The following is a 17,376-nucleotide window of genomic DNA, read 5'->3' as shown; positions in this document are numbered from 1 at the left end:
GGTGTGTCACCACTTCCTTCTTCCATCTGTGATTTGTCAAAACAAAAGTCTGAATAGCTGCTTCCAAACCTGAGGTGGACTCCCAACCATGCTAAAGTCTGTGACCTAAAGTGGATTACATTACACCACAGATCTACTTTTAATGATGTTTTGCAGGTATGAAATTTGTAGTTAGATATGAAATAACCACATAATTTGTCTTTATAATTGTTGGGGGGAGTGAAACAGTAGAACCTTCTCATGGAGTCCCTGCTGAAATCTGCAAAGAATATTTGGTCTCATCTCAGCACAGCATCCCTGTTCTTGTATGGACATGTGTGTATGTATATACAGTATGTGTGTGTGCGCAAATCTGTGTGTGTGTCTTGTGGTTTGGATGAAAGTGGTTCCCTATTGTTTTACATTGGCAGGATGTCAGACCCCTCCACTTCCTGTGGTAGACCAGGGCTGGCTCAGTGCAGCAGTGGAGAGACAACACTTGACACGCTCGCTCACAGAAGATTCGTGCGTGTGTTCATCACCCTGTGCATGAATTTTTGTGTTAGCGTACGCCGAGGCTGATGCTAATGAAGCTGTCTGCCAACTTTACAACTGAGCAGATGTCTGCGCTCTCATACGGCTCAGTGCAGCACACTGTGGTGTTGTGATTCATTAAGATGCTCCACTTTGTTGTGAATCTGATTAAATCCAGCTTAAGTGAATGTCAAACCAGAGGAGCAAAGTTTTTGTTTGAAAGTTGATCGACAGCAGGAACAGTATGGTAATATTGGTGCTGGTCTCTATGTCTGCTGGCAAAATGTTTTGACACTCAGAGGTAAATGGTTTATTGATTAATTGATTTGACAGAAACTTACATACAACAAGTTTGATAATTGAGTATTATATCAAGCATAAGTGGCAAGTGTTTTTTAGCTTTTCTCTGTTTTACGTCAATATAAACTGAATATCTTTGGGTTTGCCAAGCAAAACTAGTAATATAAAGGCCTTACCTTGAGGATTTTTCACTACTTTCTAACATTTATAGAGCAAATGATTAATCTTTTAATAAAAAAATAGTGATGTAATAAATAATCAAAAGAATATTTACTTGTAGCAGTTATGCATAGATAAATGTCTGAAGCTTTCTAATTTTCAGGATAAACCTGACAATGTTGACTTCCTAAAACACAATAGACTTGAAGTTTATAGCCCTGCTCAAAAGCACACAAGTAGTAAAAATCCCAGCCTCTTCTCCAGTGACATCATCAGCTGCAATTTGGCTGCACCGATTATTTCTCTCTGAAGGAATCAGCACACAGCACTGATTCACTCCTTGGCATTTACCTTTTCCAAATCTGAACTTTTCTTTTTAACACTCTTTAAATCAATGTCTATTTTGGTAAATTACCCATGGTGCATCCACTCACACTCGACAGCTCCCTGTGATATATGGCATGCACATTTGTTTGTATTTGTGTGTGGGTTACTTGAATAAATGTCAGCATGTTTTATTATCGTAGCTCACTTGAGAATGAAGTGTATAATAGGATACCTGGATTATGCAATGACGGCATGCGCTTAATTAGAAATTTTGTATTTCTTGCACCAAACGTACACATTTATTATTCTGTCTTAGTAGACGCCATGCTTTTAAGGTATGCAAAGTACAAAATGCAAAGTACAAAAAGGCTTTCTGTACCTGTGTGATGCATGACAAAGACACTGTGATGAAATAGGATGAAAAATATCTCTAACCTGGACTATTATTTTGATGAATGGCGAGAAAAATTTGCTTTGACAAGGAAAGTAACTGGTGTTTAATTAGGGTGCTACTTTGATTCCTGGTAAGAAACTGGGGGATTGACAATGGAGGCCCCATGGAGACAATAAGCAAAGGTAAGAAATAAGGCAGAAAGGAACTGAGCCTCTCACTGAATCACTGTGCTGTCACTGAGTGAAATCATTGAGCTGAAGGATGTAATTCCCTGGCCTCCTAATATCCGGGATGTGTCTCAGTTACACGGCTCAGTTGCAATCTCTTTTTCTCTTCTTATTGTCGGTTATTCTGGAGGGTCCGTCAGTTGAAAGACGGACATCGATTGCATTTTTGGGGGGCGAGTCTATTGGTTCCTTTTCTGTGTGACATGATTGATCAGTCACAGAAAAAGAACCAAATCCATTTCAGATCTTGATTTGTTCCACCTACTCTCCCTCCAGTTATTCAGAGTTTTTGGATGTCCGGCGTACGGATCAAAACCTCTCATGTTTAACTTGAACTTCGTTTACTCTCATCTTTTAAGTTCATCTTTTAGTCAAAGGAGAGCACACAAAAGATCAGAATTTGTAGTAGTCACCCTCAGACAGAACCATGGGAAAGAAGGCAGAGGTCACATTGAATGCTGTGCAGGTTCATCAAAGTCAGCCTGAGCGATAATGATAGCCGAGCTCTCCGCCATGCTCCATGGGATCACTATCAGATGTCACGCTCACTATTCCCATAATGACTCTTTGTCCAAGTGCGAAATTGGCTTTCTCCTTTGACATCCTAACACTGCACCGTGGCATCTCAGCCGCAAAGAACAGCCAACAGAATAAGTGCACCATTATTTCTTCTGTTTAGGAGATGATCTGTTACTTTCAGAGAGAGTAAAGCTTTGATTTTACAGCTGAATAGGATGTGGCTACAGAGTACAAACCGCCTTTTCTGACTTTGAATCGGATACTGAGCTGTATTGAGCTGTATTCTCACAAGTGGTTGACAGATGTTCTGTAAAGAACCAGACTGATGTCCACTGTTTGTCTCTGCGGTTGGAAAGAAAACACGTCTCTGTCTTCTGTCAACCATAGGTCCTCCCCTTCCATGTTCTCTACTTAATATGCCATTGATCTGTGTGGCAGGACAATATACTGTGATCACTGGTAACAAGAGAGCAATCTGCACAGAAGAATAGAAGCTTTCTCTTGAATAAATGGACTACAAAGATGTGTTTCTCAAGCCTAAAAAGAAATTGTAGTTGAGAGAAAGGAGACTGCAGTAAAGAGGTAAAGCCACATTTGTGCTGTGTGGAATTTCTCCAAAACCACAGTAACAAAGTAATTTAAATTGCAGGTTTAACATAGATTTGTCATTTAGTGGGTGGAATGTAATTGTACCAGAATAAAAACTGTTTCATTTCCAGCGAAGCCCGCAGCTCTTTTTTTACACCAAAGCTGTATGTATTACAACCAGGAGTGCTGCTTCAGTTTTTAAAATAAAACATTAGAACCACACATCTGAAGAAAAAAAGCCTCAATGAATTTGTCATTTGTTGCATCTGATTGTACAGCTTATTGTCTTGTGTTAATTTAAATTATTAACGCCTCAGACATGACATTTCGAGCTACTGAACTCATCTGATGACAGGCAAGTTGCTCAGAACGTCACCTGAGGTGCTAATCAGATCCGCCACAGGAGCATGGCAAGTGTGCAGAATCTATTACTGTGTATTGCTGAGCTTTCCACTCACAAGATCACACTCTTGCTTGCGTGTGCATGTGTGTGCTTTCACGGCTCACTGTGCAAGCAATGCTCGTAGCTAGCGCATATCATCTTCAAAGGCTGTATTGATTTTCACGACATTGATTTTACACAACGATATGGCTCATCAGGTGTACGAGGTGAGAAGCTATTTTTGGTCTGAAAAACATGCAAGAAATGGGGGTGTTAGCAGGAAGTGTTTGCAGCAGGATGCATGAGTAAAACGGTTGCATTGCTAAAATTTGTCAAAATCATTCCCAAGTTTTATGTTTTGCTTGTGTCACATTTCACATTTTGTTGGTATACCTATTAATTTGACGGTTAGGAGTCATCTCGACGTGGTGGCTCGGGTCAGGGAGCGAGCGCTGAAAATCCTCTGCAGAAGACTTCCTTCCACAATCAGTGTCAATCTCAGGCTGGCCCAGTTCTCACACAATCATGCCCCACGGCTTATTCTATCTGTCCATCGACAAGCTTGATCTTTCCACCAGCGAGCCAATCTAGCCTGCTGTGTGGCTACTGGCACACAGTGTGTGAACCTGCGATGGGAGAGATAATACTCGAGTATTTGTTTGGGTTTTCTGTGCTGGTGGTGAGTTCCGTGATTGAAACACAATGCAGGGCTTGCCAAAATATACAAATGCGATAAAAGGACCTCTTGCTTTTCTGCTTAATGCGACAATCTTTGATCTAGCTACACATAGAAAATCCATTGGCTTAGTTTAGATTTTATTAATAGCCCATTGCATTCCAGTGGGATGAATTTTTTCTGAGTATAAATCATTTGTTCTAAACCTCCTCTGCTGGCCTGTCGTGCTTTACAGTAGATCCATCCACACTTGAACAGGATTATGAAACAATCCCCCAGTGACACTGACTGTGCTGCCCAGTGATGCTGCCCCCCCCCTCACCCCCCCGCTCTTTCCAACTCCATCCACTGTGGCTAATTCTGCCTGCCTGCTCCCCTGGGCGTAATTGATCCTCATATCATTAACGTATGTGGATCTATCTTGGGAAACGCCCACTCTTTTACTGCTAGTCCTCACTCATTGAACCATAGAGCCCAGTGAGCTCTGTGATTGTGGCTCTGACACTGCACTTTCTTCATGCAACAATGGCTGTAATGTAAACTACTTTGTTATCTGCATAGGCAGGCCCCACAGATAGGCTGGCTGACTGTTTAGTCTAACCATGGGGAGGCGGAAAAAGTGGAGCTTGGCAGCGCGGTCCCCCTTCGCAACCATAAGGGGCCGCCTGGGCCCCAGGAGGAAGGGCGTGGAGGGCCTGTGTGTGAGCAGCCTGCTAGGGGTCCTCCGCTCCCACACCTGGCTGATAGGAGAGGAGGAGGTGGCCTTGCTGCTGGCCCGCACCTCCTCTCAATGCAACCCGCACCACCGAGCTCACTCCCTGTCTTTCTCTCTCTGCTCCTCCTCTGCAGATGGTGGGAGCGAGGACTTGGCAGACCCCCGCTCGCCCAGTCTAGACCCTCACCTGAGCCACGTCGGCCAAGGTAAGCTAACAGTTGTTTCCCAAATCTGTTTTCGCTTCCTCTTAAATAAGAGAGGAGTGTGGAGCCTTGACCTCTCAGTTTCATGAAGTACATTTTTGCCTGTATAATCTGAGCAGCTTGTCTTCTCTTCTGTTGCTTATTATGGAGTGTACTGGGCTGCACCCAGCCGTGAATGTGCATTATGTGAGGGAATGTGAGGCCGAGTCACTGAGAAAAACCACGCAGAATCTTTTCCCACCTTTACCTTCTCATTTCCTGTAATACTTCTCTCTAGGCGGTCTCTTTCCAGACTCCATTTCTTCTCCCTTAATGTTTTCACAGTGGGAACCGATGGAGGCCTTGTTTCCCGGACTGTATTTTATTTGACTTTATAGCAGAAAAGTTTATGACTACTGGAAATGAAGTTATATTTACAGGGAGAGAACTGTATGAATTTTATATTCTTGTAATTTTGTCTGTAAATCTGTGTTACTTCAGGGGAAATAGACTGTGTTCAGTACAACGGCAGATCAGCGACAGGAATGTCAGTGCATGGCGGAAAATGTTTTGGCCAATTATAATTTCATATCCCCTACCACCCCACCCCTCCTTGTGCATGTTTGGAGCCGAACACCCCGATGAGTAGGTGTTTGTGTTTATTTCGAGGCATGTGAGTGGCCCTTAAACATGTCTCTCATCACAGTCGAAAATAAAACACCATCATTTCCCTCTCAATGCTTTTGTTTTCTGGATTTTACTGCTGGAGTGCGGCTTTCCCCTCCCTCTCCACCCTTTCAGTCTTTGCCCTAAATCACACCTTTTGATTTCTACTTCAGCATATTACAGCTTGCGCAACACTGTTTGGAAAAGAAATTTACAGGGTGTTGAAACTGTGTAACAAAAATTGTAAAAATCTACACCTTCTGGGATCACTGTTGATGATTATCTTTATGTAAAATGTCACTAATTTCTGAATCTGAGAGAATATTCATAGATTCCAATATTGGAATGTATTAAAATTGATTTGAATCTTGACCTCCAATAATTGCTACCAGAATATCAAGCCCCTCCTTGGTATTCACACCATCTTCTGCATACATGAGGAGAATTTCCATGGGGAGGGATGTAACCGCTGCTCTGGCTGTCTGGCTCTGCTTTTGCAGTGACATTCCCCAGTGAATGGATGGACTGTCTCCAGCACTGCTGGAGCCACAGAGAGACGTGTGTGTTTGTTATTTCTTCCATGTGTGCAAGTGTTTCTTTACTCCTGTATTTGCATTACAGCAGCAGAATTGTGCCCCCCTCCTCCGTCCCGAGCCGTCATGCAGGCTTCCTGTGGGACTTGTCACGGACTGGTACTGATAATGGCTTCATGTCTCACTGTGGCGGCTGCTATCTGATGTGAGACTGTTGCTTGACCAGTTGGTTTTTTTTTTTTACAGCTTTTTCTGCGGGGAAACGGGCAGCCTGAGCCTAGAACTGATTCACAAAATGGATGTTGTGTTTACAGACAGCTGGCTGGTTTTTCCATCACTGGGGAATGGGAGTGTGTGAAGTTTCGAAAAAAAGAAAAAAGAAACTCTAAGTTGTCATAATTTGTGGTTTTTGAAGCAAGAGAGGAAAAGAGGGTGGGAGAGTGATGGAGAGTAGTTGTTTATGCTCTGTCTGTAATTACTGCTCATTGTGAGAGGCTTTTTTTGTAAATAAAATGCTCTCTCGTGATCATGACTGTGCCCTTTTTTTGGTTTGTTTAAACACATTTCAGATGGTTAGAAAATCCTCCTTTATTATATTAGAATTGTGGGGTATTGTGTTTCCATGGCTCCACAGAGGTCAGGCAGCCTGTAGTTTGTAACACTGAATGTAAATGGCACGTGTTGCCTGCAGGGCTGCTCTCTCTTCTGGGTCACACCGATCTTGTTAAGTTCAATACTGGTGTTGCACTGATATCAGAGTCCAGGCACCAGGCGGGCGGTACTCTCAGAGTACTCATGTCTATATGCCATACCATTTCTATAGGGTGTGAACAAACAGGAACACCAGTACAGTCTAATGCAATCCAACACAGTGGCCCTAGAGCAACTCGAGCTAAAACCACTAGTGGGTTGACAGAAATTGTCTATGTTTAGATTATCAGTTAATTTCATCAAGCAAAATGATAAACCTTTGCTGGTTGTTAAGTCAGTTAATTGAAAAAATATGACCAGAAAACAAATTTCAAATGCAAATGATTGATAATTTAAACCCAGAACACCACCACTGTGTATCTTAAGGGTGTTTTACTTTTGTCAAGACTGCTTCAGCGAGGATATGAACCATGCTGGATTGCATTATTAAAGCATTTCTATCGAATTAAGTAAAAAAAATGTCCATTCAGTAATGTATCCACAAATACACCAGAGACCATGTCATTTATGAAGATTACATCAGTGAAAATCAACTCAAATGTTATTTTTATCACAGTTTTCTCCACAGTTGCACATGTTCTCCTATGAAGTCTCTTTGCTGTCTATGCAGAAACTGACTCTGCATTTGTCCCAAGAGTGTTAGGATGTCATTAAATTGTAATGTGCTTTTCAAAGGAGAGAAAAGCGTCTCATACCACTTTGTGTTCCCTCCCATCCTGCAGGTGGCAGCATAGACAGCGACTGTGCCTTTGAAGGAGACTACGCTGTGCCCCCGCTCTCTATGACCGAGGGCATGCAGCATATTCGTATAATGGAGGGCGTGTCACGCTCGCTGCCCTCCTCCCCACTGCTCACCCACCAGACCATCAGTGTCAGGCTACAGCCTGTGAAGAAGCTCACAGGTAAAGACACTGCAGTTACAGAGGATTCACACAGAGTGCACCATATGAATTAGTTAAGCAGGGTCGTCACATTGTTTAAAACCTGGTTTTGGGAAGAAAACCACAGAGATGTGGGCTAAATCTGGTTCAAATTTGTCTTGTACGCACATCCTTGCCTGTAGCTGTCCTCCCCCATGGACTCATTGTGCTAATACAGCCTCCCTTAACCCTTCACTGTGCGACTGTAGGCAGCGTATCTAATCAAAGAATCACACACAGTGAATCAAAGCAGATTTTATGAGACAAAGTGAAGAAGAGAGGAATGATTTTTCACCCTAATGCTTGCTGATAAGCAGTAATCACTTACTGTATTACTTACCCACTAATTCTGAGAAGAAACATAAAGCAAGGCCGAGCTCTGGCCTGCGGCAAACACTGCAATTTCCAATTCTTGTAATCACCAAAGTCCTATCTAATTGACAGTGCCAAGAACAGCTGATGGACCGTGAGCTGTGGCTGGCTCTGCCTTCCTTTATTGCTCTTTATCTCCCACCACTAATCGTTTCCTTCCACACTCATCTCTGACATTCAGAGAATGTGGAAAATCACCTCCCCTCTGTCTCCCCATTAACTGGATTATGAGTCTGTGTCATGTTCCCTCTGCCATTATGATGAGGAAGCTGTGGTTTGGTACACGGGGCAGCCTGGACATCCGAGGCTTTATTGCTGTGCTGGGTTTCAAAATGAGAAATGAAATATATATTGACATTGCAGCTCCGCCTAATATCAGTGCAGCCTCCACACTGAAGTAAGAGTGGGTGTGAAGGACTTTAAAGCTTGATTCAGCAGTCACCACTAGGGTGCACCAGCCTCTCAACTACCTCAGATCATTAACCATTTCTGATATGCCAGGGGGACCATGATTTTTACATCATACAGAATGATTTATGCTCTCTCCCGGGTCACCCAGGCTGTGGGTTTTAAAGACGAAACATGCTTAAACTGATTTTCTCTCATTCTAACTGGGTGTGTCACACTATAGTAAAGGGCTCTGTGTGAGCCAGGATTCAGCAGAGGCTGTTTTTGGAGGGGGCATCAGGAGTTGAGAATTAGATTTGAGACCAAGCCAATCTTATCAGTCTTTTTCTCTTTGCTGCTCTGGTGCTTTGCTGGCAGATTCAGCTTGATTTGATGACTGTGTGAATCAAAGTAAATTTTTTGATTGTCAGTTTATGTGAATCTGTAAATAAATGTGTGTTTGTGTTGTTATCTTGATGGCTGTCACAGAGGGGAGTGTTGTTTAAGAATAGCTTGATTAATGATGTGCATCGCTGTCTCATTTGTACTATTCTTATTCCACATTTGACGTATGGAGAGGTCTCTTTGCAGTATTATCACGCATGTCGTCACTTGGCTTGATATATTACACCAGTCAGGTGCTGCTGGTTGTGACGGCTACTTTGTATTTTTAGATTTTAGCCAGGGAATCAAGAATTCTCTTATTTTAAATATGTGGCATGTCTCAGCTGTGCGCTTCCTCTGCAGTTCAGCTTTGTGTGATTTGTTTTACCTTTGCATAATTAGCCCACTTACACTAGTCATCTTAAGTGTTCACGTGTGTTTGTGTGCATGACAGGGAGAGATATCATTTTGGCAGGATTAGCCCTTCACTGTGTTAATCCTTCCAGATTTGTGTCTCTGTCACAACACCTATTGTGTGCTATACTGTAGTGTGTTGTAATAACGAAGGCACTGAAAAAAATATAAACTGTATGATTTTGTACAGTGTGTCAGATGTAGCATCGCAGGGCTGAAATCATAAAAGGTAAATTGATTTTGTATGTGAGAAACCTTCCCAACCAGGCTTTTTTTTTTCAGATCACATGTCAACATGACCTTATAGGAGGTAAAGTGCTCTAGCATCAGCACGCTTCACTCTATGACAACACGCACAAAAGCCTTCAAGTGCCTTGAGGTGCCCTGTGTCCTTCAAGTGGCATCAAGCACCAGATTGTTAGGTCTCATCCACCCCGGCTTTCTCACCCTTTAATTAATTCAACTCAGCACCACTTCCTGCACAGCTTGACAGTACCAAGCCTGTGTGTGCGTGTGTGTGTGTGTGTGTGTGCTGCCATCAGACGCCAGAACCCTTCCATGCCAGAGATGCAGAGTGGAGAAGAGTGGTGGCAGAGGAGTACATTAGAGAGCAAACAGCAGCAGGTCTAAAGGCAGCAGCACTTTGATCACCCTCAGTGGCCTCCACCAACCGCACCCTCTCTCTGCCCCCCGTGTACAGCCCCTGATTGGCCTTAGGGAGGCAGACTGGTGATGATGGTGAGGACTTGACTTATTCAATCTCAAGGCTCTGATAGAATGAAAACGCTATGAAAGCGCTGACCTTTTTAGAGAATCATTGAGTTTCTGATTTAATCCCCTCTGCCTGCGTGAAGACTCTCAAGGGGGCCTTCAGATGCTTGAGGGGTCGACTTGTGAAACAAATTGTTGAGGCAGGCAGGAATCATACAGCACTGTACCATCACAGTGTACTCATTTCAGATTTTTGTAATGGTGGTCACTCCTGATTTTCTATTAACATTAAATAATGTAAATGCAGTTACTGCATCTATTTATTACAAGAGGAAGGAGATACTTTGTAGAGCACAAGTGATACTGGTCGACAGTGGCAACAGTTTACTGGGTGATAATCAGCAACATTTTGGGAGAAAGATATGTCTGAATAAAGACACTTTACAGTTAACAATTAACTTTATTGTGATATCATACTATGTTTTTCCCATTTTGGGTGATACAAGTTAGCCCATCATAAAAGTAACTATATTAGGTACAGTACCCAACAGCATGTAGAGTAGTTGTAGCCTAATTAGCTCCACCTCAACTAATCATCAGTAATAATAATTATATAGCTGTCTGCTGCTGAAAGTATGTTCAGTGAATACTAGTACTTATACTTAAGTTTTTTAATAGTGTTTCTTTTACTTGAATAAAAGATCTCAGTATTTGCCATGACCCAACATCGGCCTGCAAAATAAATTATACAAAATGATTTAATAAAAACAACTGAAGTCACTTTAATCCAACTGAACTAACAGTAGTAATTTTATACTTTATTAAACCTTCAAGGGAAAAGTTCTTTTTAATCCTCCTGCCTTCCAGAAAGGTCAGTCTGCATGGTCAGGGCAGTGTCTGGCTGAACGCTGCTGCTGGGAGAAAAGTGACTTTAAACATTGTGATTTGACATAATTACAAGCCTTTTGACTTTCTCAAGGAAAAATGCTCATTTCATGCAACGTTTTTAGAGCAAAGTCATGATGTGAGGCTTGTCTGTCTCCTGCTGTCATGTGAACATACAATATGTTCTTACCACGGTCCAGCAGTGGAGGAATTATTCACATTCTTTACTTAAGTAAAGATAGCACTGTTATATTGTAGTATAATCAAAAAAATATACCCAAAGTATCAAAACTTGAAGTACAATACAGACAAACATGAGTGCCTGAATGTGTGAGTTGCATTTTACTTTTGTAGTTTGTTGAGATGTAGCTTGTTTATCTTACAGGTCCCATAGATTCCTATGATTTCCTAGAAAATAAATTACATGTAACAGCTGTTTTATCTGAAGGTTCCTGGAAAGAATTATGTAATTCAGTGCTAATTATAAGAAACATGTACAGACTGTTCAATTGGTACAATTCTAATTAATTAATTCCAATGAATTTTTAATGTTACCCAGATAGTCTTATAGTAAGTCATTAACATTTTAGTCCTTCCTTCATGGAGATTTCTCCACAAATCAATGACCCAATACAGCTAATTATACACAAAGAACTGTCTCAGAACACTGAGACATATAATTTGTACTGAATTACATAAATCTTTCCAGAAAATTCCTTTAAAATTATGAGGAAATAAAGCATTGCTGCTCATTTTAACTACTTTGCATGCTGATAATAGTGTCACGAAAAGCAACTACTCAAGTCAAAGTACCTTAAGTTCATTGCTTAACTGAATATACTTGCCAGGGTTTGTTTCAAATATACAGCATTCCTTCATATTCATGTATTGTTTCCCCCACCACTGTGTTTACGTTGTCTATTTTTAGTGTTGTCTACGACTGTGAGAAGCAATGATTACTCACTCTCACAGTGATATCTCAGCAGCTGATTGTTATGAGTTGTGATCACTGATTGCTTATTTGTTCCTTAATAAACATTTCACTCAAGTGTCAGGCTCTCCAGCCCCCCCCCACCCCCTCCATACACTTGATTGATTGGCCCTGCACCGCTCTGAAACATTTAAAGGGAATTATTTCAACATCTCTACCCAGATTACACTGCTTTCTCCTAATTAATGGCAGCAATCAATACAATTACAGCCTCCCCATGGATTGCCACATAAAGGTGGAAAATTGCATTTGGCCTTAAAACCTGAGAAAAAGGCTTGATTTAATTATACCACCCAATTTTTCTCCCGTTCTTGCTGCAATTATCACAGTAATATGAATATATCTAAAATCCATTGTCTCTCTGGTGCTTACAGTAATTAGAGTAATATGTGAATAAGTGGCAATGTACTACAGTAAGCTAACTTCTAAATGGTCACATGATGTAGTGTAGGTATAAAAATGCTCAGTAGCAGTGTGGATGGTCAGGATTAACAATGCACAGTGTGGAGAACTGCTTAGTCAGGTTTTACAGCTGAGTATGTGGGTGGTCTTAAAGGACCCACATGAAAACAGCTGAGCTCTGTTAAATTAGCTGCTTGTGATGAATGCTGCATTTCTGCTATGTTTTATTGTTTGGTATATTTTTTTTTATTTTTCAGGATAAGTGTCCAAATAGAGATGATAGGATCACTATTTCTTGCACAGATACAATGGACTATAATAAGATTTTATTCCGTCTAAACCCCCACAGCTGAAATTCATGTGTAGGCACATTATTTTGGGATTGTCATAATGTAGGGAATCTCTTCTGGAGCTGCAACGAGAAGTCGCTCAAAAGAAAATAACTCTGCAACTATTTTGAGAAATTTTCAAGGAAAAATGCCAAAAATCTCATGGTTCAAGCTTCTCAGTTACGGGAATTTGCTGATTTTCATTGAAATAAATTAAATCTCCTGATGACACCTGAAGACATCATCTTGGTCTCCAGGACATTTTGATCGGCATTTGTTGAAAAACAAACAAACAAACAACCCCCCCCAATCAATTCATAGAGAAACTATTGGCATATTCATCAGTTGATAGTTGTATTTCCTACAGTTTCAAACTTTTGGTTTTACTTTAAAATCTCTTAGAGTAAAGTAACTAGTAACTAAAGCTTTCAGATAAATGTAACGGAGTAGAAAGAAATGAATATCTGAAATGTAGTGAAGTAAAAGTTTAAAGTAGCCTAAAATTGAAGTATTCAAGTAGTAGCAGTACAAGTACCTCAGAATTGTTCAAGTTCAGCACTTGAGTAAATGTACTTAGTTACTTTCCTCTACTGGTCATATGTCTATGTAGAAGTGTTTGGACAAAAGAAGCAATTTGTTTACGTAACTTTGGTATGAAATTGTGACGGACATTTTATAGACTGAACAAATAATTAAGAAAATACTCATCAAATTAATCAATAATGCAAACTGTTATTAGCTGCAGGCTTAAAACTGTCTCCAGGAGCAAGTAAACATCAACATGTAAACGCCCAACACTCAACATCATGTGAACAAAGTTATTTGAAAATGCATCTGTCCTGAGTAACTCTGCTCCTCTACGTTTTAAATATCAGTGGATCAGTGGATGGTTTCGTTACACCATCATGTGACATGGACGTTTCCTTTAAGTCATGATGTCATCTGACACCAACCTGCAGTGCGCCATGCCTCGAGCGTTTTATGATATCTTGTCCCCTCACTGTATTTTCTGAAAAGGAACACTGACATTTGGGACATCTCAATCTCCTTCTCTCCACGCCTCCTTAGTCAGCCTCGCGTTTTATACGACATCTGGTATCCTCTGTGAATTTTTGAAATGAACACTGACATTTGGGACGTCTCAATCTCCACGCCTCCTTACCCAGCGTCGCACCTTGAGAAAATCGCTCTCCAATTATTGCCATTATTTCTTGCTTCAACTGTCCCAGCCACCATGGACCCTCCAAATCATTTGTTCCGCTGAAAGGAAATGTGACATTTTCAGCTCCACTGTCACAGGTGAAAAATAAAGAGTGAAGGTTAAATGTAGAAAAGAATAATTGAAATGGAAGTATGATGCCCTCAGGAGGAACACTAAAGAACCACTTGGATTAAGTGCTGTGGCAGAAATTCTTGAAACATTTTAGTCATCGTCCGAATAGTCTGGAAGTTTTAGTGGTGAAATATCGTCTCAGAGCTTCATCATTCTTCATTAAATGCAAACATCATTTCTTTTACATATTGTGTATTACAATATGTCAGTGTAAAGTAACATGAGGGAATTAATACATTTTGTATTTGACATTTGTTGCAGTTTATTAAATTCTGCTGGCATGAATGGTGAGCACACGTGAAGAATAGTAAAAGATGGAAAAGTTAGAGTGCTGAGAGACAGAGGGACTGATATATTCACTGTCAATATTTAAAGAAAATCTCAGGAATAAGGAATTAAATCAGTTTAATGTAATCTCATCTATGTGTGGACACTCAATTACAAAAGTTAAATATGCAGAATCTCCTAGATCATAACATTTGAGCTAAATGAGTGAAGGTTTTACATTTTGGAAATACTCTTTCTTGCCTAAAGTTAAATGAGACCACTGATACCAGTCTTATATCTGTGCTGTAAATATGAAGTAGCCAGTTAGCTTAGTTTAGCTTAAAGACTGGAAACGAGGAAAATCAGCTAGTGTGGCTCTGCTTGATAGTCACAAAATCCACCTATGACCACTTGTGAGGCTCACAAATTCAAATTGTTTGAAATGTTGCTTTTACATTTTGGTTTTTGTAAGAATTACACAAACATGATATATAACATGTAGATTATTAAACTGTGCAGGTGCTGAGATGTGGATTTTGTTACTCATAAAAGAGTGGCATAAATCTTCTTATCTAACTCTCTGCCAGAAAGAAAATAATAAGAATATTTCTCAAAATGTCAGACTTTTGCTTTAAAATCTCTTGATATCACTAAGCACAGTCTTTACCTTGGAGTTTTATTAATTTGATTATGTCTCTGTGACACATTTAACCAGAAGAATATCAAAGATCAAATAGTACTTAAGTGTCTCCATAACCTCTAGACAACTCTTTATTAGACAATTTGTGAGACAATAGTTTAACTTCTCTTTGTGAGCACATTTCAAGATTACTCTGTTTATTTGTTGGGTTACACTGTAATTACACAGTTTAGTTTGTATGTGGAAAAAAGAAAGAAATTTCAAAATTGTGTTGAAGACGCAGACAGTTTTTATCTTAAAGGACTTGTATTGATTAAAATTGCAAAGAAAATAGCTGTGTTATTAAAAATAATAATCATGTGGAGAGATGGGAGGGCAAATAAAGAAAGACATCAATGATCATTCCCTTAAGAATGTAACAAAAATTGATTTTATACGTATAAAGCTCAGAGGCAGTGCTTTTCAATATGCAGTAAAAGATTTCCATATTACAACGAACAAATTAAAGTTTCCGAAATTACTTTAAATAGTTTATCACAAGAATGTTTTTTGAAAACATTTTCAAAGTGTTAATTTGCCGTTATAATACATCTGATGGAAAGAGTGTTGCCTGTTAAAAAAGACACAACTTATGATGTTTAAAAGTAAAGAGGGAGTCTACCACTGTCTCTGTGACGCAAATATAGGATAAAGGTGAAGGGAAGATAAACTAGGAATGGTAAAAATGACAAAACACCATATGATATCTACAGAGCTGTGTTTTGTGGCGGTGCGAATAAAGATTACGATTTATTTTTTTAGCTTTAAGCTGTCAGGAGCTGTGTGAGGATGGTTAAAGATAATATAAAGACAACATACATTTTCACAGGATGTTTATCACTGCAAAGGCACAGTGTGTGATCCAAACAAAAATATAAATATCAGAACTGGATTGCTATCAATCCCCAACCGATTACAGGTTTCTTTATTGACAGAAAACACCAGTCACCAACAGTCTTGGTTATAAATGTTTCCTGATGCTTTTATCTCTCACATACTTACGCAACCTCCTTGAGCAAGTGTATCTGTGCTCATTTTAATGATAATAGTGTTTTACAGTTAAAGCCAGGCATGTGATCAACCACCCCCACTTGTCATTTCACTGGATTATGTTGCATTTTGTTGACAGTGTGCGACTAGCCTACAATACACACCACTTGTATCATGCCAAAGATGTAAATGTTAAGTTATTTTTTCCCACAAGAAAATAAATACGGCAGAATTTATTGTCCAGAGACAATGTTTGACAGCAGGGGATGTTGGATTAAAGACCCAGGTTTTATAGGTTTAGAGGGCTGGTGGTGCAGGTAACATGGCACTAAAAAACTTTAACCTGTAACTGTAGGACATCTTTAAGGCTTGTTGGCAACATTTGCAGGTGGCTGGGGATGTCACTCTGGGGAAATAAGTGTGACTGGAGGAGATTAATAAAAAGAAAAAAAAAAACACTCAGAAAACAGTGGGCTTACAGCCTAACGGATATGAACCCCAACGAAAGCAAAGACGATACACAGTAAACTCTCAGCCCCGTGGGTTTGAACCCCTAAATAGCTGTAAAACCTGGCTACAGCTGTACAAATACAGTTTCAAGGGTAAAACAAGGACAGACAGGGATGCCTGAGCCCAAGAGGAAAATGGAGTAGGTTTTATTGAAAGCCTTGTGTCTATCAAATAATACCACTGCTCTTTTTTCCCGGCTTGTGATCTGATGTGTCCCCAAAGCTCCGTCCGCGAACAGCAAAAACTGCGTCCCTTTAATAATACCCTCCCTTCCTCCCTCCCTCCCTCCCTCCTCCTTTTTTTTTTATGCCATTTTCTTTCCTCCCTCAATACCCACCCTTCTCCTCCCCCTCCTTTTGCTCTGGGGTTGCCATGACAACAGCAGCACTGCACCATTCATCTGTTGGAGACCTGGGCTCCTGTTCCTGTAGAGAGAGAGAGTGCGCCTCTCACATCTATACATAACACGCTAAGCGTTAATGCAGTCACGGAGGCGAATGAGGAGCTCTCTCCTGTCTCTGCTCGCGGGCTCCTCGCAGGAAAAGCTCGTCCGTTCTGTTTGTTTGCTTTCTTTTTTCCTTTATTTTTAAATTTCTTTCACGGTGGTGAAGGTTTTGGTCACCTGTCAGCCCTCGGTACGCGCTGCCATCGCAGAGGTGTCACCTCTGTGTCCCCCTCTTTCCCCAGTGACACAGTGACTGCTGCGTTCTTCCTTCCTCCTTCCCTTTTCCACCCTCTCCCTCTCTTTCCTCCTCCTCCTCCTCCTCCTCCTCCTCCTCTCGCTCCTCCCGTCCCTGCCATATCTGCCTGGCTATGTATCATTTACTGCGACTGAATTGAGCGGGCAGCATCAGCACTGAAACCTGTGGAGATTTCCTCTGAAAGGAAACAAGAGGGGAGAGAGAAGGAG

General features: G+C 40.7%; 1 protein-coding gene across 1 annotated transcript in view; it reads left to right on the top strand.

Annotated features, from left to right (window-relative positions):
- Positions 1-17,376, top strand: part of LOC108892788 (protein TANC2) — an 85,650-nt gene that overhangs the window by 43,683 nt on the left and 24,591 nt on the right. The window contains exons 3-4 of the mRNA XM_018690507.2: positions 4,935-5,006; positions 7,615-7,794. Coding sequence (XP_018546023.1) covers positions 4,935-5,006; positions 7,615-7,794 — 252 coding nt within the window. The remainder of the gene's footprint in view (positions 1-4,934; positions 5,007-7,614; positions 7,795-17,376) is intronic.

The sequence above is a fragment of the Lates calcarifer genome, linkage group LG23 (genome assembly GCF_001640805.2).
Source record: "Lates calcarifer isolate ASB-BC8 linkage group LG23, TLL_Latcal_v3, whole genome shotgun sequence".
NCBI lineage: Eukaryota > Metazoa > Chordata > Actinopteri > Centropomidae > Lates > Lates calcarifer.
Note: the sequence above shows the minus strand (reverse complement) of the source record. Positions and strands in the feature narration are given on the sequence as shown.